General features: G+C 38.6%; 2 protein-coding genes across 2 annotated transcripts; one reads left to right on the top strand and one right to left on the bottom strand.

The window, feature by feature from the left end:
* The first annotated feature begins 964 nt into the window (after positions 1 to 964).
* On the top strand, positions 965 to 5,930 carry six3b (SIX homeobox 3b). Its single transcript, XM_017700980.2, has 2 exons — positions 965 to 1,943; positions 4,966 to 5,930. The coding sequence occupies exons 1-2, from the start codon at positions 1,243 to 1,245 to the stop codon at positions 5,132 to 5,134; spliced, it is 870 nt and encodes a 289-aa protein (XP_017556469.1). The 5' UTR covers positions 965 to 1,242; the 3' UTR covers positions 5,135 to 5,930.
* Positions 5,931 to 13,208: 7,278 nt separating this feature from the next.
* six2b (SIX homeobox 2b) lies at positions 13,209 to 16,251 on the bottom strand. Its single transcript, XM_017700966.2, has 2 exons — positions 15,294 to 16,251; positions 13,209 to 13,883 (listed from the first exon to the last, which is right to left on the bottom strand). The coding sequence occupies exons 1-2, from the start codon at positions 15,851 to 15,853 to the stop codon at positions 13,553 to 13,555; spliced, it is 891 nt and encodes a 296-aa protein (XP_017556455.1). The 5' UTR covers positions 15,854 to 16,251; the 3' UTR covers positions 13,209 to 13,552.
* Positions 16,252 to 27,425: the final 11,174 nt, after the last annotated feature.

Here is a 27,425-nt window from a genome sequence, read left to right on the forward strand (position 1 = left end):
CGATTTCCACATGTGCGACAGACAGAGAAGCGAGTGAGAGCAGCGAACTAATCCCGATGCTTCTCTACAGGGAACAAGATTAGAGCTTTCGTTTACAGCGATTAGCATTTCAACACCTGCGCATATTAAACTACTCTCAATCTCACACAGCAGCTCTGACAGACATGCACAGCTCCGGACTCTGACTGAACTTTCTGCCTGTTTGTTTTAAGAGCAGCTGCTGCGTTATGAGAGCTGATGTAACGGTGCTGAGAATGACCTCAGCAGTGAGTATGAATGTTTAATGTGCAGTCAGGCTGAGCTCTGAGGAGGAGGCCATTAAAGCGCTAAGCCTCAGGATAAACACATCATTAGGCCCGAGTGAATTCACTTGTTTGTGGCATTAATTACACGCTTTGTGCAAACAAAAAGCGCACGTGAAACAATGGTAGTGGTCCGGGCTTTGACAAACTCAACTCCTTTCTGTCTTGTTTACGTTTTAACCTTTTTTTCGCTTGTTTACACTGATTGTTGGAAAGTTAAACAAAGTAATTCCCCCCAAATTAAGAGACGAATTCAGATAGTGCCTAATTGAACGAGACTGATGATTAATTAACGAATTTTTCACTTTGTCATTTTTTTCTGTGTTTATAATAATAATAAAAACAATAATAATAGTAGTGGTACTTGAAAGGAATCTGTTCTCAACGATTTTACTTTTGCACTAACACACAAATATCTTCTCATCGAAACATCCACAGCTCCACTAACTTAGTCAACATGCTCTTTTTTCCCTTCGTTTTTGTTTCAGACAAACTTCCTCGCGCACCTCTGTAATCCTGCAGTCATATTGTACATGTGCGCGTGTTCCTGTAGTGCAGAATGAGGCTTGCACTGATTGGTAGGACCCGCAGGGAACCGTGTGGTTGCTCCAATCAGCAGCAGCCCCTCTGCGCGCCACACACACCCACTCAGTGTGAGCTTCATATTGAACGGTGGTCAACTCCTCTCCAGCACGCCTCACACTGATTGGCACTGCGCGCGCTGACAAGTGCGGCACGACATCGTTCAGTCCAATAGAAAAGCGAAACTCTGAACCCCCCACTTTCCAGCCGCTCCGCTCGAGTCCAGCGGGCTGATGGAGGCCGGATATCAGCACCACAGCCAGACCTGCTGAAGAACCCGCGCGTTTCTTCTACTTTTCTTCAACTTCCCCCCCTCTCTCTCTCTCTCGCTCTGTCTCTGTCACTCTCTCTCTCTCCAATGGTGTTCCGTTCCCCTTTGGAGCTCTACCCGACTCCCCTGCTCGTCCCGGGCTTTGCCGACGGCCCAGCGCTGCTGGCTGCCCGTGCGCGCTCCCCTGACGCGCGCGCTGCCGCGCTGCCCCCTCCTCCGGCGCTGCCCGCGCTGAGCTTCACAGCCGAGCAGGTGGCGGGCGTGTGCGAGACCCTCGAGGAGACGGGCGACGTGGAGCGCCTGGGACGCTTCCTCTGGTCGCTGCCCGTGGCGCCGCCGGGCGCGTGCGAGGCGTTGGACAAGCACGAGGCCATCCAGCGCGCGCGCGCCGTCGTTGCTTACCACACAGGCAGCTTCCGCGAGCTCTACCGTATCCTGGAGAGCCACCGCTTCACCAAGGAGTCGCACGGCAAGCTGCAGGCCATGTGGCTCGAGGCGCACTACCAGGAGGCCGAGAAGCTGCGCGGGAGGCCGCTCGGACCAGTCGACAAGTACCGCGTGCGCAAGAAGTTCCCGCTGCCTCGCACCATCTGGGACGGCGAGCAGAAGACGCACTGCTTCAAGGAGCGCACGCGCGGCCTGTTGCGAGAGTGGTACCTGCAGGACCCCTACCCCAACCCCAGCAAGAAGAGGGAGCTCGCCCAGGCCACGGGGCTCACGCCCACGCAGGTGGGCAACTGGTTCAAGAACCGGAGGCAGAGGGACCGCGCGGCTGCAGCCAAGAACAGGTCAGTTAGGACTAGTGTGGGAAAGAATAATGATAATTAGGATGATAATAATGAGGGTCTGATAAAACAGGAAACATGACACGATTCATGACGATGAGTCTAGAAAACAAATAGCATTTATTTTAAATGTACTGACACTTTTAAACAACACTTAAAGCTGTTTAACGCCTTTTCCCAACGCCGGTAACACTGGTGGTGTTTGTGGTGTAGCTGTTCAGTCAGGTCAGCTGAAAAAAATCAGTCTTCTTAAAAATCAAATGAAATACAGATGTAAATAACGATGCTGGCAAGATAACAGAACAAATTTAGCGCGATCTCGCCCAAAGCTTTATTAGTCACTTTGGGAAAAATGATCGATTGTCGAAATATTTTTGGAAGCTGAAATTGAAAGTCTTTTGCTTTTCACATGTAACATTATTAACATGTGGACCTGTGTCTGGTCAGTTATGAACAAATTCAGCGTGCTGTGCCTCGTGTGTTTAAAAAAAAAGGTTTTAAACAATTTTTGTTTTAACCCAGCGCCGTCAGTTATACAGTCACATCATGTGTAACAATATATTTTAAAATAGAAAAATAAATAACAAGCTCCTCAAACTCCACACTCTTTAAAAATGTGCAGCACGTGGCAGAGATAAGAGGGGAAATCTATTATAATCTGCCTTCGGGCTGCATTAGTCACATTAAGGACAAATGAACGATTAATATAAGACGATTTTTAGGCTTCTATTAAAAGAGTGAACTTCTATTTTTAAAACTACGTTAAGGTTACTCGTCATTTACGTATTTCTGTGTTATATTTAATTAAAAAGCACGGTTCACTTAAAAACGCCTCTACAGTGATATGAGAGATTAATCCTGAGTTGCCTCAGACTCCGTGAGGTCTAATTCTCTGTTAGACACTGAGAGAAATGACAGTAAATGGTTTTTGGGAGTTCGTTCTAAATCTGAAGATGGTGAAGTAAAGTTTACGGTAAAATCAGTTGAGGAGTGAAGTTTATTTCTGAAGAACGCTGTTTGATCCGATCATGTGGACAGTGTTTATATGCCTTTTATTCAGATCAGATATAAAATACACCCTGAAGTGATGCTGAGAATAAAAGACTAAAACCAAAACAAGGAAAACAAACGAGTTTTTTTTTCTAAAGACACAGTTAATGTTGATCAGTATGAGGCTGTTACTAGGGTCGAATTTAGTCCATTGCATCACACCCACAGTCTCTTTAAATGAGTTTTAATGAGATTCTAATATGCAAAGTATAACATGTCATACTTCTTTGCATTTGTATGTTAACCACTTTCAATGCAACATTTTTAAGATAATAAGATAATACTGGAACTTTTCCTACGTTCACATAATAATAAGAAAACAAGGAAAATGGATAATAATGGGTATAAATTGTAGTTTGTATTATTATTATTATTATTATTATTAGTAGTAGTAGTAGTAGTAGTAGTAGTAGTAGTAGTAGTAGCATTTTTCGAAATTATATTAGTTTTATGTTTGCAACATTATTCTCAGTTTCAACAACAGTCAGGAGATTTTAATATGTAAGTGTAACAGTGAAATAACTCCACTCATATTTATTCATTCTACTAGTAATATTTTATTGGCGCCCTATTATTGACAATGAAAAATCATCAGTTTTGCTGTTGTGAGATCTGAATTGTCAGCAATGTTCGCCATTTTTACATTTCGACTGCATTTTCAGTTCACTTTCACAACAAAACCCTCATTTCTCCAACACTTTGTCAACTGTTCTCTGCTGCAAAACTGCATTAAATATTCACTGAGTGTTGTGTTCAGTGTAAATGTTCTTTATAAATGTCCAGTATTAATGTCCAGTATAAACATTCAATATAGATGTCCAATACAAACATTCAGTATACATTTAGATATGTATACATATAGTACAAATATTTAATATAAGTCCAGTTTAAATGTTCAGTGTAAAGGTAAAGTATGAATGTTCAGTGTAAATATGCAGCATAAATGTTTAATGTAATATGCAGTATAAATATCCGGTATAAATATTCCGTATAAATGTTAAGTGTAAATGATAATTATACATATCAAGTTTTAATGTTCATTATAAAGGTTAAGTATAAATGTTCAATGTAAACATACAGTGTTCATGTTCGGTATTAATGTTCAGAATTACTGTTCAGTGTAAAAGTTCGGTGTAAATATACAGTATTACTGCTCAGTATAAAGGCTCAGTATAAATATACAGTATTACTGTTCAGTATAAAGGCTCAGTATAAATATACAGTATTACTGTTCAGTATAAAGGCTCAGTTTAAACGCTCAGTATAAATATACAATATTATTGTTCAGTATAAAGGCTCAGTATAAAGGCTCAGTATAAATATACAATATTATTGTTCAGTATAAAGGCTCAGTATAAAGGTTCAGTATAAATATACAGTATTATTGTTCAGTATAAAGGTTCAGTATAAATATACAGTATTATTGTTCAGTATAAAGGCTCAGTATGAATATACAGTATTATTGTTCAGTATAAAGGCTCAGTATAAAGGCTCAGTATAAATATACAGTATTATTGTTCAGTATAAAGGCTCAGTATAAATATATAGTATTATTGTTCAGCATAAAGGCTCAGTATGAATATCCAGTATTATTGTTCAGTATAAAGGCTCAGTATAAATATACAATATTATTGTTCAGTATAAAGGCTCAGTATGAATATACAGTATTATTGTTCAGTATAAAGGCTCAGTATAAAGGCTCAGTATAAATATACAGTATTATTGTTCAGTATAAAGGATCGGTTTAAACGCTCAGTATAAATATACAGTATTATTGCTCAGTATAAAGGCTCAGTATGAATATACAGTATTATTGCTCAGTATAAATATACAGTATTACTGCTCAGTATAAAGGCTCAGTATGAATATACAGTATTATTGCTTAGTATAAATATACAACAGTATAATAACAGTATTACTGTTCAGTAAAGGTGCTGAATGCTGATGTGTTTCTCTCTGTTATTATCATTTCCAGGCTGCAGCACCACGGCTTATCGCAGAGCGGTCTGCGGGGTCTGTCCGACCCGAACCCGGGTCCTGCAGAAGCCGCGAGCCCCAGCGCGAGCGTGTCCAGCAGCGCGGAGCGCGCGGACGGGGCCACAGTGCTCTCCGTTACGGACAGTGACTCGGACTTCGACGTATGATGCTGAGCGCGCGCGGGGAAATAATACTGGACCTGCAAACATTCAAACAAACAAACAAACTAACAGACAGACAGAAAAACAAAAACGAAAAGGGCCACATGGGTGCAGCAGGGGTGCGCGCGCTCACTGCTGTCGCTCAGATGGAGGAACTGGGCGCGCTTGCTTTTCCAGGGACTCGCGCTCCCGTCCCTCTCTTTCATCTCCGGTCCGTTTTATTTTTACTGCATGTTCGTTTGTGAATATTTTTGGGACGTTTTTTGAAGAGGCACTATAAGGACGGAGCGGGAGAGTCTCGGGCTCTCATCTGCTCCCTCCAACCCCCTGTCTGAAAGCCGCAAAGCGGACACTTCCCCTCCCTCCCTCTCTCTCTCTCTCTCTCTCTCTCTCTGTATCCTGCAGACAATCGTGGAAGTCAAAAAGCACCTTTACTCCTCTTCTTTGACTCGACGGCAGATGTTCAAAGTTGGACTTTATCTCCAGATTTTCTATTGAATGCTCAGTGTCTGATGCGTTTTTACCCCTCCCTCCCTCCCTCTCTCTCTCTCTCTCTCTCTCTCTCTCTCTCTCTCTCTCTCTCTCTCTCTCTCTCTCTCGGCTCTGTGTGCTCGTGTAATCCTGCAGCTAGGCCATCCTGCAAAACTGCCTCCCTTACTTTGTGTCCATAAGATGTCTAAGTGTCTGTAAAGTGCTTTGAGATTTTTAATGTCTGTTCATTTGATTGATTTTATACTGTAAATGACGCTGAAAACGCGCTGTGATGGGTCACTTTTATGCAAATAAATATAATTTAATATAATAAGTCCATTAATGTCTTTCCTCGTGATTGTACCGAGGGGTCCGGCTTTCATAAAAGCAAGCGCGAGCTCTCGAGAGGATAAACATGATCTGTGTGACGTTAAAAATGATGCATTGCGCACTAGAAAAAAAGTGCGAAACTGTCCCTGGGGCAGTGCCCCTATTGTCACTGGGGTGGGACTGTCAAGGGTACATCTCAGTACCTTTAGTCAGAGAACATAACTGTACCACAATCCCCTGAAATGATATTTCCACACACCCCGTCTCGTCTCCAGGTTTTTTATTCTATTGTTCTGTTTTAAAACTTTAGGTTATAAAAAGATACAAATCTGTACTTTCACCTGGAAAAAACTATATAAGGCACACAATTGGACGTTAAAACAACTGTTGTACCTTTGTGGGAACATTTATATTGTCTGTACTTTGATGAGCGAAAAATGTACCTGCACAGAACCTTTATTTCTAACAGTGTACTTTTCCTCTTCTGTCATGCACACATATTTTCTCAGTGTATTCAGACAGATTAATATAATAATCTATGCTTTGATTGTTCTCAATTTAATGCATTAATTTTAAATTACTCCAAGAGCTCCGTTATTATTATCATTATTATTATTTATCATGTTTATTGATCTTTTATTTATATGTTTTAACATTTGATTTGTTTATTTCTCTGAAATTTCTTAGATTTTTGTCCTGTACGATTAACAAAATTCCCACGAGAGTGTTTCTGTATTATTATTATTATTATTATTATTATTATTAAAATAGTCTTTCTTTTTTGAGTTGACAGTTAAAGTAGAACGTCCTTATTAAACTACTCTTTATAATGTAAAAACAACATCCTGAGATGTAAAATATGACTATAAACCTATAGTCATAACAGTTTATATGACCATAAATATCCACTCAATAACTAATAGTAATGCTATTTGAGACGCAGCTTATTTGTAATTCACGCAGTTTCCTCACTGAAAATAATAATAAATAATTCTATTGATGGAAAAAATAACTAAACAAACCAAAAATACAAACAAACAAACAACTAAACAAACAAAAATACAAACGATTTACTTTGTGTTTTCGAAACCTTTTTGTCTTTCATCACGCCCCCAAGAGTGTTCAGATATCAAAATAACCCCAATCACAGCAGCATTTAATGTGGCCACTGACTTCACCGAGTTAAAACACTCGGTCATTATTTTATATTTCCTTATCATTTCCACAGATAAATTCATATTTCCTCACTGCCAGTATGTCGTGCTGAATTGCAGGGACGTAGAGAATTTAAACGCTCAAACTTCAACTGTTGTTATTTCAGTCGGATTCTCCAGTAGGACTGTGGAGTTTCTCTACTGTGTAAAGTGACTTTTACTGGAGCAAACATAATAAACGTGGCACCATAAACAACACCATACATAACCTGGTATCTTATTTGTGTTGCGACTATGGAATATTTAGTATGTACAGTCTGTACATAAAAATCTTTTTAAAATTTCAGTATATACGCCAGCTGTGCGAAAGAAGTGTGGACTTAATGCAACTTCAAAATTGAGATCGCAGCCTAAAACAGTGCAGTTATGTTCCCTAATCAAAGGTCCCACCCCATGACAGTTTAATTCCTTTTTTCTGAGACTATATGAAAAACAAAAATAACAACCACATGAATTATTTTCATGTAATATCCAAGTTCTAAACTCAACTGTCCATCTTTATCCACCCATCAAGCCCACATCAGGCTCAGTCACCACAGGATTGGCCTGCTTTCCTTTTCTGCCTCCCTCTCTCTCCCCAACTTCTCTTTTCGTGTTCATCCAGGCGCAGCTCCCTCTGACCTGGATTCACTGCCTAGACCACAAACACAGCACCTTTCAGCAAATTCACCCACAGCACTGGCTCACCCACACTCAGACAGGCTGCTGCAGTAGCCTCATGAGCAGAAGATGAATGTTCACAAACAGGCCTTGTTCTCTGGGCCTATTTTAATCCATTTAATGTGTATTTCACAGTCTGTCTACTGCCTAACACCTAGTAGGTTTGGTGTAATTCTATTAAAAGAGCAGCCATAGGGTCAAGCCAAGGCTTACAGGATGAGCAGCTGTGTAAAGCCGGACTTCTGGACTTTAATTTGTGTCTGTTGGCAGAGGAGCACTGTCCAGCTGTTCAGCACTTGGCTGCAGATGAACACTGACTTCCACTGAGCATTAATGACGGCAGCACCAAGCATCACTACTAATGCACACAGACTATACTAATATTCAAGTGGTCAGTCATTGCTGCAATGTTTTTATTGTTTCTGTTCATAGGATTGACAATGTGATGACCAACTTCATCTTCCTCTTGCAGCTCTTAACTTCCTGCTGAGTTTAAGTCAACACAAAATCCAGCTGAACCTGATTCAGATGATGAACGTTTTTGGAAGACATCCACTTCATAAGGTGGCACACTTGGGTTACAGTTATAGTGCTCTAAGAGTTTAGTCACAGTAATTCATTATTTTAATGTTGGTTTGTGTTATAACTGGTATTTATGTATCAGAGGCAAATAAACTGTCAATGCTAGTAATTAGCTAATTCTTAACATATTCATATAATTTACAATGTAATCATTATTAACTATTACAGCCTACAGAAAATGCTACCGCACTCAACGGGATCAGTGACCAAATGTTGGAATCTCCTATGAGTAATGTGATTAAAAAATAGAAGATTATTCCTTTTAGTGGTAACGGAAGGAATGACTCTTTAGTTTTTTAAGTGCTTTCCTTACTATCTATCTTGCTGTGTGTGTCTGCGTGCGTGTATGTGTGTGTGTGTGTGTGTGTGTGTGTGTATTGACTTTAAACATTGGGAAATACCTGAGGAAAGAAAGAAAAAAAAGAAACCTCAAAGGACAGCTAATCTTGTTCTCTAAATATGTATTTGGCGCCACCTTGTGGTAAACATGTGAATTGCTTCTAGAACAGTCAGGGCTCCACTTTAAAATAATAAAACTGCTGTTATACTGGTGTACACAGGCACCGTAAGCCTTACAGTACATTTAATCTGGTTAAAATGATTTAATTTAGTCTATTGTCTCATTGCTTACCTTGAATTGTCCATCATGAAAGTGCAATAACAAATCTCTTTGCCTAGAAAAACATTTTCAGCAAATCTTTCATCCATAATGCCCAATGCTCAGTTGCAAACTCATAACTGCTATGCAAATTCACAAAACACTTCTATCAATATGACAGCACCTGAGCTAAGTTTCACAAATGTACTGAAATTACATGCAACTTCCAGCCACTTACTTCCCTCTGGTAGAAGACCAGACCCTCTGGTAGAAGACCACATGTCTTCAGACCTTCATTTGTATAGATGTTCTTATTTGCATATGGATAGATACTCACATATATCTTTAGCTCCTTTGTAGCTCTTTAGTATTTTTTTTTTTTTTTTATGGTTTCAAGGTGAAGGTAGGATTACATCAGGGATCAGCTTTGAGCCCCTTCTTGTTTGCAATGGTGATGGACAGGTTGACAGATGAGGTCAGGCAGGAGGCTCCATGGACCATGATGTTTGCAGATGACATTGTAATCTGTGGTGAGAGTAGAGAGAAGGTGAAAGAGAATCTGGAGAGTTGGAGGTTTGCACTGGAGAGGAGAGGAATGAAGGTCAGTAGAGATAAGACGGAATACATGTGTGAATGAGAGGGAGGCAGGTGGAAAGGTGAAGATGCAAGGAGTAGAGGTCGTAAAGGTGGATGACTTCAAATATCTTGGGTCAACCATCCAGAGCAATGGACAGTGTAGAAAAGAGGTGAAGAAGAGGGTGCAGGCAGGATGGAGTGGGTGGAGATGGGTGTCAGGGCTGATGTGTGACAGAAGGATAGCAGCAAGAGTGAAAGGGAAGGTTTACAAGACAGTAGTGCATCCTGCTATGATGTATGGTTTGGAGACTGTGGCTCTGTCTAAAAGACAGGAGGCTGAGCTGGAGGTGGTCGGAGATGAAGATGCTGAGATTTTCGTTGGGAGTGACAAGAATGGACAAGATTAGAAATGAGCAGATCAGAGGGACAGTGAAGGTGGAGCAGTTTGGAGATAAAGCCAGAGAGGCCAGGTTGAGATGGTTTGGACATGTGTTGAGGAGGAATAGTGGATATATTGGGCAAAGAATGTTGGAGATGGAGCTGCTGGGCAGAAGGAGAAGAGGTAGACCTCAGAGAAGGTATATGGATGTAGTGAAGGTAGACATGGAGGTGGTTGGTGTGAAAGTAGAGGAGGCAATGAATAGGGCAAGATGGAGGCAGATGATCCGCTGTGGCGACCCCTAAAGTGAGCAGCCAAAAGAAGAAGAAGAAGAAGAGTATTTATTATTTTTTGTTCAGTATTGTATTTTTTGTATTTTTATTTTATTTTTCCCTTAGTAAAAAGTCTGTGTGCTCGTCTGCTCTGTTCAGTATGTTACATGTCAGACATGTATGAACTCACCAAGACAAATTCCTTGTGCGTGTACTTGGCAAAATAAAGTGATTCTGATTCTGCATTATCAATCATATCTAGTATACCTATTTTCCATTTTATACCCTGTAGCTAAATCCCATCAGAATACACTAATATTTATGATCTGATGAGCTTGAGAGGATGTACAGTTTGTAAAATGATCCAGTATTTACTGTGAGAAATTCAACAAGTCATATTTGCTTCAGTGTAGTCTGTTTCATCAGTATAGTATGTGTAGTATGGTAGAATACAGTTGCAGACACAGCTATAGATATGGTCACTGATGGCTCACTCATTCTTCACCCTGCTCTTTCCACAATATACTGTGCTTGGTCTGCAAGGCAGCTTACAGATACAGCTATTACAAATAAACTGTTTAGTGGTCATCTGGATCATGTAACCAGCAACAATCCCGAAAAGCCAGCGTTACAAATCAGAAAGACATAAGATGTCATTCTATAGTCTTTTAAAGTTGATTAAAAGCTAACACTCGATAAAACTGTATAGGCAGACAATAGTATTAGGGATAAAGGAGTCTCAGAGAAAATACTGCTGAAGGTGCAGTAAAAACATTTAGCCAATATCCAAAAAGAGAATTACAGTATACTAGTATATGAAATGTGCATGTTCACTTTAAATATTCATAGTTATTTATATGCAGATGAATCAAAATGTGAGCATGAGTCATTGAGCTGGTGTGGAAGTGTGTGAATGGATTACAAACGGTTTATAAGCTGCATCACTGCTAAAAAGCCTTTTCCTTTCAGTGTGTTAATGAAAATGATTTATAAACATATGTATAAAGCTTTATTATCTCCAGCAATAATAAAAGCTGGTACTAGCAGCAGAAGAGGCAACACAATCAGTGTCCCTTTTATTACACACAGTTTATCTTGATTTATTACACACTATTATTGCACTCTGGCACACAACTCAGAATGTTTAATCGTAAAATGCATGATAATCACTTTTTTTTTTTCCAAAGACAAAGAAAATGTGTTACAGAGCTCTGACTGCAACAGGACAAACATTACTGAGCTTTTCTATAAACTCATCTATCACTGAGTACGGCATGTAACCAGCAGTGCTCCGTAAAAACCTCGTGAATTCTGTGTAACACTGAAGAGTCAGCCAAAGCCATCGGAATGCGTGGACTGATAATGACACAGTGCCAACACAAGGTGGCAGTACAATCACATTTACTTTTTTAGCGGCTTCCTTTTAAAGCAGTTTGATCCCATCGGTTTTATCTGTGACTGAGATCATGTTTTGAGTTTATAACGCTCTGAATAAACTGTTAATGTTTTTTTTAACAGTGAACTATAAATTAAATTATAAGTTGTCTTAATTTCACATAACCGGAGACGTTTACAAACAGATGGCATCTGCATCATACAAAAGAAAGTAAGGAAAACATGTTTAATACAAGTACAACTACTGTATTTGGTGCATTGAATATTTAAAAAGGTTAATATTGTTATTTTTAATTTCTTGCCACAGTTATCAGTTATATCACGCTCACAGGTGATGTAAACATGTGAACGGTGTCTCACATCATTTGTTGTTTTGTTTCCTCTCCAAACTGTTCACTGTTTATCACAACAGCTAAGATTTATTTAGTTCTCTCTTTAAATTCCTTATTATTTCTCCCATAATTTGCTCTAATTAATTAACTGATGCAACTCTCTACTCTGTAGCTTCCCACCAGTCATACTTGTGACCAGGAAGACATATGTTCACAAACTTTTCCAAAACAGTTGCATGAAATGTATGTACGATGTAACTAATCACAGGAATTTGATAAAAGGTGTAAAAACATGGTGTAGTGTAGTTTACACTCTTCTATCAGTGGATTCAGTATGTGAGATGCTCTTTACACCAGAAAACACCTTTATTTTGTAAACACAACTGCTGACCCCCACTGTGCATATTTAATGTTTGGTTGCAAACTACAATGTCTCAAGCATTCAGAGCCCTGTGTGTGGTTTTTAAAAGAGAATGGAGCCTTCCACTGAATGAAAGAGAACTCAGGGCGTATGTCGCTCTTTTCCTGCTCAGAAATGACCTGGAGAGAATGATAGTAGGCTCTTCTATCACCACTGTCTTTATTAACCTGCTTTTATTGTAAATCCTAATTTGCAACTGATCGTGCTCTCAGATACAGCTCCTCCCTATGGGCTACACTCAGTGAGCTCTTCAACTGATTGTAAATGCATGTTAAAATGGAAGTAATAATTTTAGTTAAGTTTAAAAATGCTGTTTACTAAGTTCATATGGACTGAGTTTCACAAATTTAACATCTTAACTGTACCCTAAACTTCAGGTTATAGCCTAGGTTAGATATTTATGGAAGGATGTGTTAGGTTTGAAAATGCTTAATAACACATAGAAGTCTTTGGTTCTGTTCATTAAGACTTGTCTGTGGGTTTTCTGATGAAGACAAATCTGATGAACAACCATTTGCATAAATCTTGTCTGCTGTACAGGGTTACACCTATGTAGTAGTTGTCTAGCCTAGTTACTGTGATTTATTTATTGATTGATATTGTTTTATGTTTTACTGGTATTTGTTTGTTCTGAATAAATTAAGCTGCTGAAGTTGTCAACCCGGTTGACAGTTACAGATAATACTACAGGGCCCAACATTACTAGTCTTTTAATTAATATCAGAAGAAATAATACTTATGCTTTCTTAGCATTCTCTCTTAAATCCACTTAATAATATTTCTTTATTTATTGAATCCAACTTATTTTGAGCATGCTCTGAAAAGTGCAAAAAGATGACTCTGATCAATATTATCTTTATTCAATATATATTTTATTAGTTTATATATAGCAAGGTATATCAAAAACTATAAGCTGATTTATACTGATTCATCACATGGAAAGGGTTCATCATCTTTTTTAAGTACAGTGCATAAGATTGACGCCAACTTCTGTCCTTTGGTCTTTTTTGTTTTTAGCTTGACTATTGGGTTATAAGACTACAAGATGTCCAGTAGATACATTTCATCGAAGTCCTGAAACAAATGTTATGTGATGTGATAATGTGTGGGAAATGGATAGGTGGGGTTCTTCTTCATCTTTGGTTTCCAGAGGAAGGCGGTCTCTTCCAGTGCATCCACTTTCATCATTAGTATTTAAGACCCCAGGTCCACAAGACTGGCGGCCATGGGGTTAAGTAAGCCGTCATGCATGGAGAGATGGTGGTGCTGGTGTTGGTGTTGGTGATGGTGGGGCTGGTGGTGCTGGTGAGGGTCCGCGGTGGGACCGGGCGGAGGAGGCCCAAAGCTGTGCAGGGTGGGCAGGCCGGAGCTGGAGCCCATCAACATGGCAGGACTCATAGAGGTGGTGGGGTCTGGACTGCCCGCTGGAGATTTCTCCTCATCTGAGCTTTCACCTTGAGATTTACTCTCACTCATCTGAGATGTCAGGGGGTTGTGGCCATTTTGATTTGTGCCCTCATTTTCCCTGTGGAGGACATCATTACGTTTATTAGCGCAGTAGACCAATTACAAACCAGACCTACTGTTCTTTATCTTACACACAGTCCACTCTGCCATATAGAACATTAATTATTGCTGTATGTCTGCTGCCTCTTAATGGCCAAATAATGTGACTATGACAGGTATATTTTTTTAAATCCGGCATTTCAAATGCTTAAAAGACTGAAACAATTTTAAAATGCTTTTATTTATTTATATATTGTATTAGTTATTTAGTTTATTTATTTTACCCCCTTTTCAATCTTCATTCCTGGTTCATAAACAGGTTACTCTATTTACAATTTAACCAACTTAATAAGATGCACTTTTTATCAAGTCTAAAATCCAAATTGGAATATGGCTTTAGTTGGTTTAAATATTAAATTTCCATCAGCTTATAGCCTTAAAACAGGACTGTTAACATGTCTAAATAAGGTAGATCAATGCGTTCCCTCAGTTTATACCCAAAAAACAATATGATACTTCCAGTTCTATAGTATTATTAGTTAGTATAATAATAAAACAGTTTATTTGTTCACATGAACCTAATTTTGACCAAATCTTTTGTTTTCTGTGCTCTTTTTTGCCTTTCTTGTTCATAATTTGTCTCATAACTCATAACATACATAACTTACAGAGTACAACATGAACTTTTTATGTTTCTAAGAAACAGCTACCCAGAAAGTTTAATACTTGTTCAAAGAGAAAACACCAAGATAAGAGTGACAGAAATTTGCATATAAGGCTGAATTTAAAATTAAATAAAAAAAAGAATGAAAAAAGATATAGAGATATTTATGTATGTGTGCTTCAGTGTGAAATAGGGCAAGTCTATTTAATTATGACTGAAATTGTCCTGTCTTAAAGTATACACTGCTGTAATACGATTATGTATCTTCATGAGAGTTAGACATATATCAACACTTATGCATAAGGCCTTTTTTTAGATATAAGACTAAAACATAAGCCATGTAATCATTTAAGTATGACTAAAATATGACCAATGTAGCAGTATATGTATATACACAGTCAAAACATGCAGCACTTATAGATCTGTTAATGTAAGATTGAAATATAACAGATATTTCAATTTAAAACCAAAACATCACTGTCAGAGCTAAAAACAGTAATTTTATAGGATAATACAAATGTTTTAACTGTCAATATAAGTTTATATAAGAAGATTTTGGACCATCTCTTTTGGTCTGTTCATCATAAAATATTGACAATGAAAACAGCAGCTGGCATTTCTTAAATTAAGAAAGTTTTGCTCAGACAGGGATGATATATCACATACGTGCTGTTTCTCTTGCATAAGGGTAAATGTATAAAAGTGAAATCAGTGTAAAAGATACATGTAACTATAAGGGAAAGATATATTAGCAGTGAGAGGTACCTTTCTTTGGCCTCTGCAGCCCGATCCCTCTGCCTCCTGTTCTTGAACCAGTTGCTCACCTGTGTGGTGGTGAGCCCCGTGGCTTCGGCCAGCTCCCTCTTTTCTCGGGGTGAGGGGTAAGGGTTATGAGAGTACCACTCCTTCAGTACACAGCGGCTCTTCTCCTTAAAGCAGTAGCTGGTCTCTTCTCCGTCCCAGATGGTGCGGGGCAGGGGGAACTTCCTCCTCACCCTGTATTTACCCACGGCTCCGAGGGGTCGCCCGCGCACCTTTTCTGCCTCCATATAGTGTGCCTTCAGCCATAACTGCTGCAGCTTTGGGTGGTTGTGTGGTGAGAACTGGTGGCTCTCCAGCACCTTGTAGAGCTCCCTGAAATTGCCCCGGTGAAATGCCACCACAGCCTTGGCCTTCAGCACAGACTCGTTCTTGTGCAGGTGCTCACAGGCCGGTAAGGACCAGAGGAAACGACCAAGGCGCTCGATGTTCCCCCCTTGCTGAAGAACTTCACACACACAGGCCACCTGCTCTTGCGTGAAGCCGAAGCTGGGCGGCATGGACATTTTCGGAATCAAGAGTGGTCCAGGTGTCTCCTTAAACTCCACTCACTGTTGCTTTAACCTAAATTCACAGTGTTAGCTGTTCCCACGGGCGAAACTCAATTCTCACCGTGCTCAGCCTATGAAAAATGCATGACATAACAAAGACCAACAGCAGGAGCAGAAAAAAAATTGCCGATCATGACATGAAGAGGTATGAAGAGCTGTATTTCCTCTACTTCACTGGAAAATCACATTCACGAGGCTGCCAAGAAGTGCAAATGATCTTATTCCTGCCTTGAGCAACTTGTGCACACTACATTATTTCCTCGAGTGTGTTGGGCTGTTAGCCCGCCCTCCAGTAATCGGATCTCCTTACAGGGGGAGAGCATCCTCTTGGGGAGCCGTTCAGGGGAAGAGTGCAGAGAAGTTGTGTGGCTCCATCCTCTGCCTAAGGGGAAGGAGTGCACACGCAATGCAATGCGGTGGCTAAAAGCAGACAGACATAACATAGGAGACCTTTAACACTCAGACTCATATACACAAAACAAGCACAAATTCAACACAGACCTAAAACACACAGATCTATAAACCAGAGTTAATTTAACATAATCAGAAAAAAAATTATAATGAAAAGAGCAATTTGAACCCATTTCTGGCTTCACTTCACTGCAGTCGAGACTTGTCTGATTGAAATAGCAACCACAAAAAAGTATTTGAACTCGAACCATTTAAGAATTCATCATTTGTAAAATTACTTAGATTGTATTTTTTTTTAGAAAACTAATATTTGATTCAGAGCAAAACATTCTTTGCACATCATTGACTTTATTTGGATAAAGCATCTGCACTAAAGTCATTGTATAGCGCAGAGGTGGAAACAACAAAGTGTGGGGCCATTTCTTCTTCTTTTGGTGTTTTTCTTACAATTAAATTTTTGAAAAAATAAATTGACACAAAAAAAAAATATATATATAGTCTTGGTTTGACATTTAGCTCCTAATACAACTTAATATGAGTTAAGTATGGCAGAAATGTCTAAATGCATTTTTGGGCCACTGCATATTAATACATCTTAGGCAGGGTTACTGACAATATTACCATTTTCCTACTTAATCAATCTGATAGCACATACTATCCAATAAAATATGTACTGAACGCACTAAGAATGTATTATTTAATTACAGATAAATCAGAAAATTAAACAGAGAAAAGACACACAAAAACGTTGGTAAAAGTGTCTTTAGGTTTGTCGCCTTAGAAAAGTCAGCCAGCAGAAGTGTGTTAGATGGAGAGTTGTGAGCAGAAGTTGCCAGTATCATATATCTGTTGAGTTATTTTGGAGTGTAACATGAGGCTGGCGTACTTTTTCATATGGACATTGTAACTGCAGCATTGGTTCCAACGGGACAGAGAAATGTTTACTAATTTGACTTTATTGATTTTTAAAACTGTATTGTATCAGATGATTATTCCAGTGTACTTAAATATGCTGGAGATACAGCAAATTCTGGAATATGTAAGCTGTTTAAAAAGGTGCCACAATGGTTATTTGAGTGATGCCTTAAAAGAAGCACTTTGATTTGTTTTTAGACTTTCTGTCATATCATACCAGCACAAACATGCAATGAGTGATTTATAACAGTGTGCCAATCTGGTTATATGTCATATAACAGTATGATTAACCTCTTAAATGGCTGAGAGTCCAAACTTTTATTACACACTTCTATAACTTAGAAACAGCTCAGTAAGTTTTCACTGTAGTCCATTGTACTTATATCAACCCTTAGGTTATAATAAGTCTGGGATTTTAAGTGATTGTGTTACAGCAAATCATCTGTTGCTCTCTGAGCTGTACAAACACCTCTTTTTATTTTCACTAAAATGTACACAAAAGTAAACATTGGCTCTATAGAAAAATGTTGAAAATCTAACTGCCCTGACACTCATTCACTAACCAACACATGGCTGAGTTTGCAGTAAAGGGGCCTGATTGATTGTACATGGGCAGTATCAGTTTTCCTGAAGACGGGGAGGAGGTGTCTGAGCAGCCGCTGGTCTGTCTGATGGTGCTTAGGATAGCTCATGTCCCAGCCATAGATCCAGAGGCAGTGTGGTAGAGCAGCAGCAGTTCCAGTGCTGGTGGAGGTTCACAGAGTGTATAGGAAGACGGAGTGAGCTGGTTGATCTTAAACGCCATTGTTTATTCAGAGGCCTGGGCTGGCGCTAAACATGCTGTGTCATTCTAAACCTCGTGCTAGAGACAGCGAGCCAAGCCTGCTGTCTGGGACTTCTCCATCTGACCTGACATCTCCTTCAGAGCTTCTACTGAAAATAATAAATTCCTGTGCCCTGAGATGCATATAGACAACTAATTGTTCCTTATCTTTAGTTCAGGTTGCATGTACTTTCTCACTGCTTGGTGTTTTAGAGAATCCAATTCTGTATGTGTGAAAACTTTTCATCTATCTATTTTTTTTTCCTTTTTTGTTCTTTTGACCTAATTAAAATTTATTAGAAAGAAAATAATTGAAACCCTGTCCTTCCTTTTTGTAGCAGCTGTGCATTTCTATGCTCTTCAAAATGTTGATGAAATTGACCATGAATTGTACATCAGCTAATGAAATAGTCAATGTTTAATGTTGTTGTTATAATCACAAAACCTTCATAATTAAAGCCTTAAAAGAGAATAAAAATGCTCTTAATTTTAATAGATATTACTGTATTGAATCTTTATTACTAAACATTTCTACAACCATTTCTACTGATCATTTCACTGTAACTTTTTTTGTAATATCCATAAGGAACAGCTGACATTTTGACATGGTGTCTAAGTAAGTTAAATTAATTATGTAATAATTATGTATACACATTACAGCAAGATAAGGGGCTTAAAGGCAAATCTGTTCATTCTATGGCTTTGCTAGTATCTAAATATCAACCTTTCTTCAAGCGATTAGATGAAGCTGTTTTTGAGTGTTGTTTTTTTTCCACACTGTTTCGTTTGGCTTCCTGAGAGAGCTCTGTTGCTACCTGTGCTAGAGTGGAATGGTCAGTCCAGCCTGTGCTCTTCAGCCATCTGCACCTGTCTCCCATTTCAGTGGGCTGTGAGTGAGGGGGAAAACTCGGTTAATCCAGACGGCTCTGTTGTGCTCTGTTTCGCTAGAGGCCCATTGCTGACCATGCCATGGCCTGAGTCTGTTTTTTTTTCTATTCAAATCAAGGCAGTTGTGTGGGGGCCGTGGGCAGAGACACCCTACACTCAGCAATCACACTGACCTCCACTCACAGCGCACACTCTAAATGATTCATGAAGCTGGCTCACCTTCCCTCTCGGGAGGGACGCGATACCCGATAGCACCGGGTGAGGCTACCGCTAAGCTGTGTGTGTGTGTGTGTGTGTGTGTGTGTGCGTGCGTGTGTGTGTGTGTGTGTGTGTGTGTGTGAATGCCAAGGGATGATGATGGCTCATAAGTTCATAAGTTTCTTCCTAGTTACTTTCTAGCTGGCTCATTGGTCTTAGCTGGATTGTAGTTTGTATCACCAGTCTACAAAAATAATAAACTTATTAAAAATAATAATATATTGCAATACATGTGGATATATGCATCACTAATGCTCAGTTCTATTGAATTAACCCAATTTCTTTCAGTATTTGTGGGTTAAATGCATTGGTGAATATAGATATACATCGCCATGCCATTAGCTGACTTATAAATCTTGTCAGTGCTTGTTCTCTCTCTCTCTCTCTCTCTCTCTCTCTCTCTCTCTCTCTCTCTCCCTGGCTCTGTCTCATTCTCCTTCTCTTGTCCTCCTGTCTGTTGGCCCCCTGGGTGATCAAGTTTCTCCCCTCCATCCTCCTGGCAGGCAGAAGGATTAAATGTGCATGCATAGGGAAGTGACACCGCCAGCGTCTGGGCAGGAACATGCTTCTCAGACTGTAATCAAAGCAGTATCTTTCATTTCTCTCTCTCTCTCTCTCTCTCTCTCTCTCTCTCTCTCTCTCTCTCTCTCTCTCACTTACTCTCTGAAAGTCCCTCAATCCATCACTTAATCACACAAACTTACTCTAGTGTAACTCCCCCAGTGTGTAATTTTAATTCAAGTTCTGTAAAAAATGTAAGATTATTAATCTTCTCCCTCCATAAACATGTTTTATTATAATATGGTTATTAAAGCAGATCCTTGTTGTCAATTTGGTGACTACATGTGTTGTAATGATCGGCACCTGTTGTAGATAAATCAAACATTTCCACATGTTTTAACAGCAGCTGATCTTTTGCATTCCTAAGTGTTTTTATTGAAAGAGCCATGCTGCTTGCTTCCCAGCAGATGGGCAGTCTGGTCAAGAAGTATCTCTCCTGTCTAATATACATGTAAAGAATGTGTCCATATGCTCAGTAAGTGGCAGGCGTCACTGCTTGTACTCAATCTTATTTACAATTGCTAAACGTTTGAAGCTACGTGGCTTTCTCTTGTATCTTGCTGTCTTAGGAGTTGCGGATTATTGCGGTTATTTCTATGAACTATTGAAGTATTTGACTAATCTGCCTAACTGCGTGCCCATGTGCCCGCCTGCCCGCCCGTGTGCCCGCCTGCCTGTGCCTCTAACAGCCCTCTTGCACATGTCTAATGTGGGTCAACATGTTTGACCTTAAAGTTATGGAGGCAATTTGAGAAATAAGCAGAGCAAGCTTTCTTGGGGGAACTCACACATAACACACAATATGCCTTCTGACCTTTCCACTGTGACACTTTTACAGCCAGTGCAAATTCCTGCCATGTTCATAATCTTACTGAACAAATACGTGAACACATTTGCCAACACCAGAACGCATCATCACATGAGTCTCTACATGAATAGCATGGATACTGTTTTACATGATCCTCTGTGGTAGTTAGAGTGGGTTATCTGTGTGGAAGAGGAGCTGTATATGTATGGAAGCGTCCCATGTTTGAACGAGTTTGTCAGGCTGTGTTGATAGGTCTAAAAATGTGCTAATGAGGAGGTGTTAATGGAGGCTTCAGTTTTCCTGAGACACTGAAACCCCATGCTATTCACAGAGGATCTAGAGCAGAATCTCACACTGTATTTGGACCTGCCTGAGGGTGTGTGGGCACGTGCTTGTGTGGATGGTGTCCCTTACTGTCATCAAACTCGTTCTCAGGTCACTTATTTCTCTCTATAGCAGACAATAGTTTTCTACACAGAAAAGTGTAGAAATGGCTGCAATCATTTAAAAAATATCTACATTAAATGCTTTAGAGATGTCTAAATGATTTAGAAATTAAATGCTTTCTTATCACTACCACTGTGAACAATTCAGACTCCTCTAATGTTCACCAAAACACTCCAAATACATTTTTTACATCATAATGATTGAATTATTACCCTTATTTCATCATTCCTTATTTCTGCCTCTAGGCTGTGATCATTTTTCCCATAACTAGCTCTAGGGCCAGAGTCAGTTTAACTGTTTTGTCGCACTAGTGTAATACCTGCATTTTTGCCTCTGTTCCTTTTCCAAAAGGAATGAGTAGGAATGTTAGTGAATATTGATAATAAGTGACCTGTCACTATTTCATTTATTAAACAAAAAGAGAATGCTGATAAGAAAAAGAAAAAAGAGAAAATTTGCATTACAGCAGTGACTATGGTTGCAAAGATTTTAATGTAAATTCATTACAAATTGCCATTCCCTTAAACCTCAACACTGTTTTATGCCTGAACGGCAAAATCACACACACATTTTGGTAAAACTTTACTTTAGGATACTGTTCATGAAGCGACATAACACCTACATGACACCTACATAAGCTTGTCATAAGAACTGGCACAACTCAGCATAAATGTATATAAATGCTTATTCCACTAGGCATCATTCCCTATATATGATATATTTTGATCAACGTTAGCTAAAGTAAGCTAAAGTAAGTCCCCATATTTGCTACAGCCTACTAGTCCACATTAAAGAACCAACTTAGTTGAGGTGTTGTGTGTTATCAAATTACAAGTTAATTGGTGGCAGCGTTCTTACAGTGGCCCTATAACTATTACTTTATTTTTTTTTGCACTGTAGCCACATGTTTCTATGCCACTTACATAATCCTACATTTCTTGTTTGATTAATTACAACAGTAAGGCTATGTTTTGACAGTAATGGAAAATATAGTTGTAGTGAACTGAAGCGCTCTGTCACTTTTGAGGAATGCATGTGTTTTAAAGCAAGTGTACTGTGGAAGCTACCTGAGTAGGTATAAGGTAGGACACAAATTTGAGAGATAGAAACATTTGTGGAGTCGCCAGTATAACTCAGAAGTCTGCCTACTTGGTTTCAGGTAAAACAATGATCATTGAACAATAATTATACTCTGTAGAGTATCCAGTGAAACATAACTGTAGCTGGACACAGTGAGAAGAAATGTATTAGAGTACAACATTTTATTCAATGGGATTCAAGTTAAATCACTTTGAAAACTTTGGCTTACAGATCACTCTTTGGTTTTGCAGACCTCAAATTATCATGCCAAGGATGACCGTAAAAAGGAGAATTTATTTAAGATACCTTGTGAAAAGCTAAGACTTAAGAAAAGATGCCTTCTCTACCAATTGTGAGGGACAAATACAGGATGTTGGAGACATGGGAAAATATTTCAGTATAAGCACATGGCAGGTTTAGAAAATTTCAAGACAATGACGAGTCACTTTCCATGTTTCAGTTTGAAACGCTTTTGGACAAATGACGCAGACTTACAAAAAGTTGCAGTTGTATGTTTGATGGGTGTATATAAACTGCGGATTGCTTAAATATATTTTTTTTCTGGTTGTGACACATACTGCCCTGTTGTGGTTGCCCTTCCTCCAGCATTTCTGAAACCCAATGCCCCAGACCCGGGCAAGCTTTGTGGGGGCTGCGGATAGATCATAAAAACACTACATGCTGGATTTTCCCAAGATTTACACATATATACTTGCACATATAACACCAATAACCGGTCCAGAAAATATAGATTTTTGAACTTTAAAAATGTTTCATTCCCACATGGATGTAATTATACTGTCAGCTTTGGCTGCGTGTTGTCTGTTTTGTCAGTATGTTCTCCGCTCTCTCATGGTTATCAGTATACATAGTAATACACACACATTGACACGGGGGTATTTTGGTCTCAGCCAGCAGGGCTGAAATCAGTCCTCTATGATTCATTCTCTGAGAGAGTTTGGGGTGTATATGTTTACAGTTTATGCCGCAGGCACATCCTCTCACTAATGTTACAATGCAATGTTATACCTCTATTGTTCACAGAAGATGACACTTCCCCTAGGGCCATGAACATCAACTTACAGCCTCGCCACTCCCTCTTTGGCCAACTTAGGCTAAGTTGAAAACGAAAAGGTCGGCAGTGAGATTTTACAGTGATTTTAAGTCTTCATAGTTTTCAGTATTTCACATAGTTTTCTGTAGTTCTGTACTTTTTACATTTACATCTGACGTATAGATCTGAACGAAGGAAGAAAGTCTTACAGAGTTACATTTTGTCACTCAAATGTAATTGTAATAGTATTTACTATTATTAGTTCAGTCATGCTATTTACATTTTATAAATAGTTCCTCATGTTCTGTTCGTGTCCATTTTGATCATAATCACTTTCCCATGGACCAACGGCCTTGCAAAAAGCAATAAAATCATTTATGTCTATCATCTGTACTGCTGTAATAAAGTAATAATAACAATCTTACTTGAGTATGATTTTACACTACCCAACTCTGGATAAAACATCTCTTACTTTTTAACCCAATAGGGCCCAGATCAATATTATTATATTATGGATTAACATGCTCAGTTAACCCTTTACTACAAATAACAGCTGTCACTCATCAATATCGCTCTCCTGTATTAGCATACAGGCTCTGACCACTTAAAAGTCTCACCTTTTAAGTTTAGCTTGAACAACTGAAGCTCAAAATATTTCACTCACCATAGCGACATTTCTTTTTCATTACGAACATGCTGTTAACTCTATAGATGGAAGGTGAGCCCTCTCTATTTGCCTGTTACTGGCTGTCTGTATTTGTCATTTTTTATATTTTTCGTAGTTGAATATTTTCTACTTTAGATTGAATATTTTGACTAATGTAAAATGCTGAAATAAGTCTAGTTTTATTTAGGTCCATTTTACAACTTCACATTACACTTCACATTACCCTACTTTGTACTTTGTTTTAACTTTTTTGCCATTATTACAAAAAGGATGCCACATTTTTGAGCAGCTCTGTCTAAACTCTGGAACTCTCCTTCCTTTCACTGGTGTCCTCTTGTAGAAATCAAGTCAATAACCATTTGTGCTTCTCAAGTATAGAGGAGCTAATGCAAGCACTGAATCTTCCTATTTAAAAACAGAAAAGCCTCTCTCACATGTAACTAAATCACTTCTCTTAGTGTCTATTGGCCTTCTAGTGTCAATTCAGTGCTAAGGTGAGAAGTAATGAAGTATAATAACTTCGCTATTTAAGCATGAACCTCAACCGGTAATAACCTTCTTTTTTTTTTTTTTACTTTAAATGTTGCTGACTGTAACTTTTGACTTTACTAGCAGATTCTTGGATTCTTTCTCTGTACCAAATAGAGAAAAAATTAGGGGTTGTTAAACTACAGAGTGAAGGGGAGAAGTGATTAGGGAACGTCTCTGTATAGAGTAAAGCAGAGAAGCAATTAGGGAACCTCTCTGAACAGAGTGAAATAGAGAAGCAATTAGGGAACATCTCTGTATGGAATAAAGTCGAGAAGTAATTAGGGAACCTCTCTGAACAGAGTGAAATAGAGAAGCAATTAGGGAACATCTCTGTATGGAATAAAGTCGAGAAGTAATTAGGGAATGTTTCTAAATGGAGTAAAGAAAAATCTCCTTGAATCCTTGAATCCTTGAAAAGAAGTGATTAGGGAAGGTCTCTGGAGTAAAGTAGAGAAGTGATTAGTGAAGGTCTCTGAATGGAGTAAAGTAGAGAAGTGATTAGGGAACATCTCTGTACGGAGTAAAGTAGAGAGGTAATTAAGGAATGTCTCTGTACAGAGTAAAGTTGAGAAACGATTAGGGAATGTCTCTGAATGGAGTAAAGTAAAGAAGCGATTAGGGAACGTCTCTGTACTGAGTAAAGCATAGAAGTAATTAGGGAACATCTCTGTACAGAGTAAAGTAGAGAAATGAACAGGGAATGTCTCTGTACAGTGAAACTGGCCTTGAGCTACTACATTCAGAGACATTCCCTTAACGCTTCTCTACATTGCTCTGTACAGAGATATTCCCTAATTGTATGGAGTAAAGTTGAGAAGTGATTAGGGAACATCTCTGTACGGAGTTAAGTAAAGAAGTGATTAGGGAACATCTCTGCATGGAGTTAAGAAGAGAAGTGATTAGGGAACGTCTCTGTACAGTGAAACTGTCCTTGAGTAGCAATAGTATGAATATTCAACCAATAATAAGTCAGGAAAAGCTGTGTGGTAAGCTATTCACCGTTCATAACTTTACTTCTTTCTAATTTATGAGAGAATTTTATATTCTAATTAAATTATAAGGTTTCTACTTTTACATTTTTTACACTTAACTTGCGTAAAAAATTTTACACAGTCCATTTAATGTTCCCCAGAGCATTTTGATGAGTATTTGCTTGTTTAATTCAATAAAAAAGTATGTGTACTTCTGCTACATCTCGTGTTAATGTGAAAATGCATCAATCAGTTGCTGTTGATTACTACTGAGTGATTTGTTTTTATTTGCGTTGTTTTGTTTCATCTATGTTTGCATTGAAGAGGGGCAAAAAGAGCCAACTTGCCCCCCTGTAATTTGACTTGTAATTTTTATTTCAGTGAGAGCTCAATAAACAGTAAATATTGGTTTCAGATTTGGCCCGACTCAGCACAGTGTGCATATGTGACGAAATGTAACCCCTTTTAAGGGTAATGAGAAGAGCACCAGAGAAAGCACACACACACACACACACACACACACACACACACACACACACACACACACACACAGTGTTACAAGCCATCTTTGTGGTCAGGGTGTTTATGATTATTGTGATAGAAATATGATTAGAGAAGCCTCTGTTTCTCCTTCCCTCTCCACTAGTTTGTGCTTCTCTGTGTTTTACTCCAGCTGCACAATGTTCCTTGTGTCCAGATGATGAAGTAGTAACAGAAAAGTAGCAACAATCACAGACTTTCTTTTATTTGAAAGAACAAATATATGGATGCATTAATTAATGCATTCATCAAATAATAATTAGTGTGAAATAAGTACACCTTAGTCACCTGCCTCTGAACTTTCAAAGTTAAAGATTTTTTAAATCTCTGCGTGATTCAATCATTGCAAATATTGTTAATATGTTAATTCAGAGTAGTTTGGTGTGAAATTTTCTTTACAGAAAAGAGCAAAAATTTACTTTTAAACTTTTAAAATTGAATTTTAAATTTCTTAACTTTTAATGTAAGTAAAAAGAATTTATTCCAAGCTCCTTTGAAGCATTTCTATTGGTCCATTCATCATGAAATTTTCACACAAGTAAAAGGCAGCTGTTATGATGAAATAATGGACAAATATAAAAATGGACAAAACAAGAGATATTTTTCTTCTGATGGCAAAATTAAGTTTAAAAACTTAAAAAGAGTTTTCTTTGGGAGCATTTTGCCTGTATGCACATTAAAATATGTTGTAATCCTAAATATTTTTGCAAAACTACCCTAAAACAGTGTCTCAGGCAATATCATAACCATCTTATGGCTTTCTCTCTGGTAGCTTCATAGGGGCAATAAACGCTACTGACATCTGGTTCCTATCATTACCTCTGTGAAGAATTCTGATTATGTAAGTTTAGAGACTAATTCAGAGGCTAGTTAAACAATACACTCTTATTTCCACCAGTGCTCCATGTGATGCAGTGCTGTATCCACACTCTCTTTTATAAGGAAGAGATGAGAGCATAAATTGGCTCTGGTTCCTTTTTTAGCTTCTGCTCAAATCGCACCCAACACTCCCCCCTTCATGACACAAATGGAATTGCATTCATGTTAAATTAGAATGAACTATCCAATTATGGACATTTTCAGAATTTCTCAGTGTTAGTCAGTGTGGGCAGCAGTCTATTTCTAACCAGAATAAGATAAGAAGGCCTAACCAGATCCGTCTGTCAATCAATCCTGCTGTACAAATAGGCCTGCTATTAATACAGGATTAATGATAAGAAAGTAGTCCAATTCACAATTCCACAAACAATAGGGCTGAGGATTAGCACAGAAAACAGGGAGTCATGGATGGAATCAACCACTAAAGTCCTAGTGTTTCACTAGTGACCCACTCAAATAACACAGCTCTCTGTGCCACCCACCAAGATAATGCAACCGCTGGATTAGTGATTGTAACCATTAGGCTAAATGTAATAATTTAAATCATACCCTCAGGGGCCTATTTTCTCCCTGTCAGCTTTTTTTTAATTTCTAAGAAGAAGCCATTAGCAGCCAGCTTGAAAAAAAATATCTTCTGCTTAAAAGTAATGCAAAGACCTTTTCGACCACTAGAGATCAGTAAAGTACAATAAAA

The sequence above is a fragment of the Pygocentrus nattereri genome, chromosome 13 (genome assembly GCF_015220715.1).
Source record: "Pygocentrus nattereri isolate fPygNat1 chromosome 13, fPygNat1.pri, whole genome shotgun sequence".
Classification (NCBI taxonomy): domain Eukaryota; kingdom Metazoa; phylum Chordata; class Actinopteri; order Characiformes; family Serrasalmidae; genus Pygocentrus; species Pygocentrus nattereri.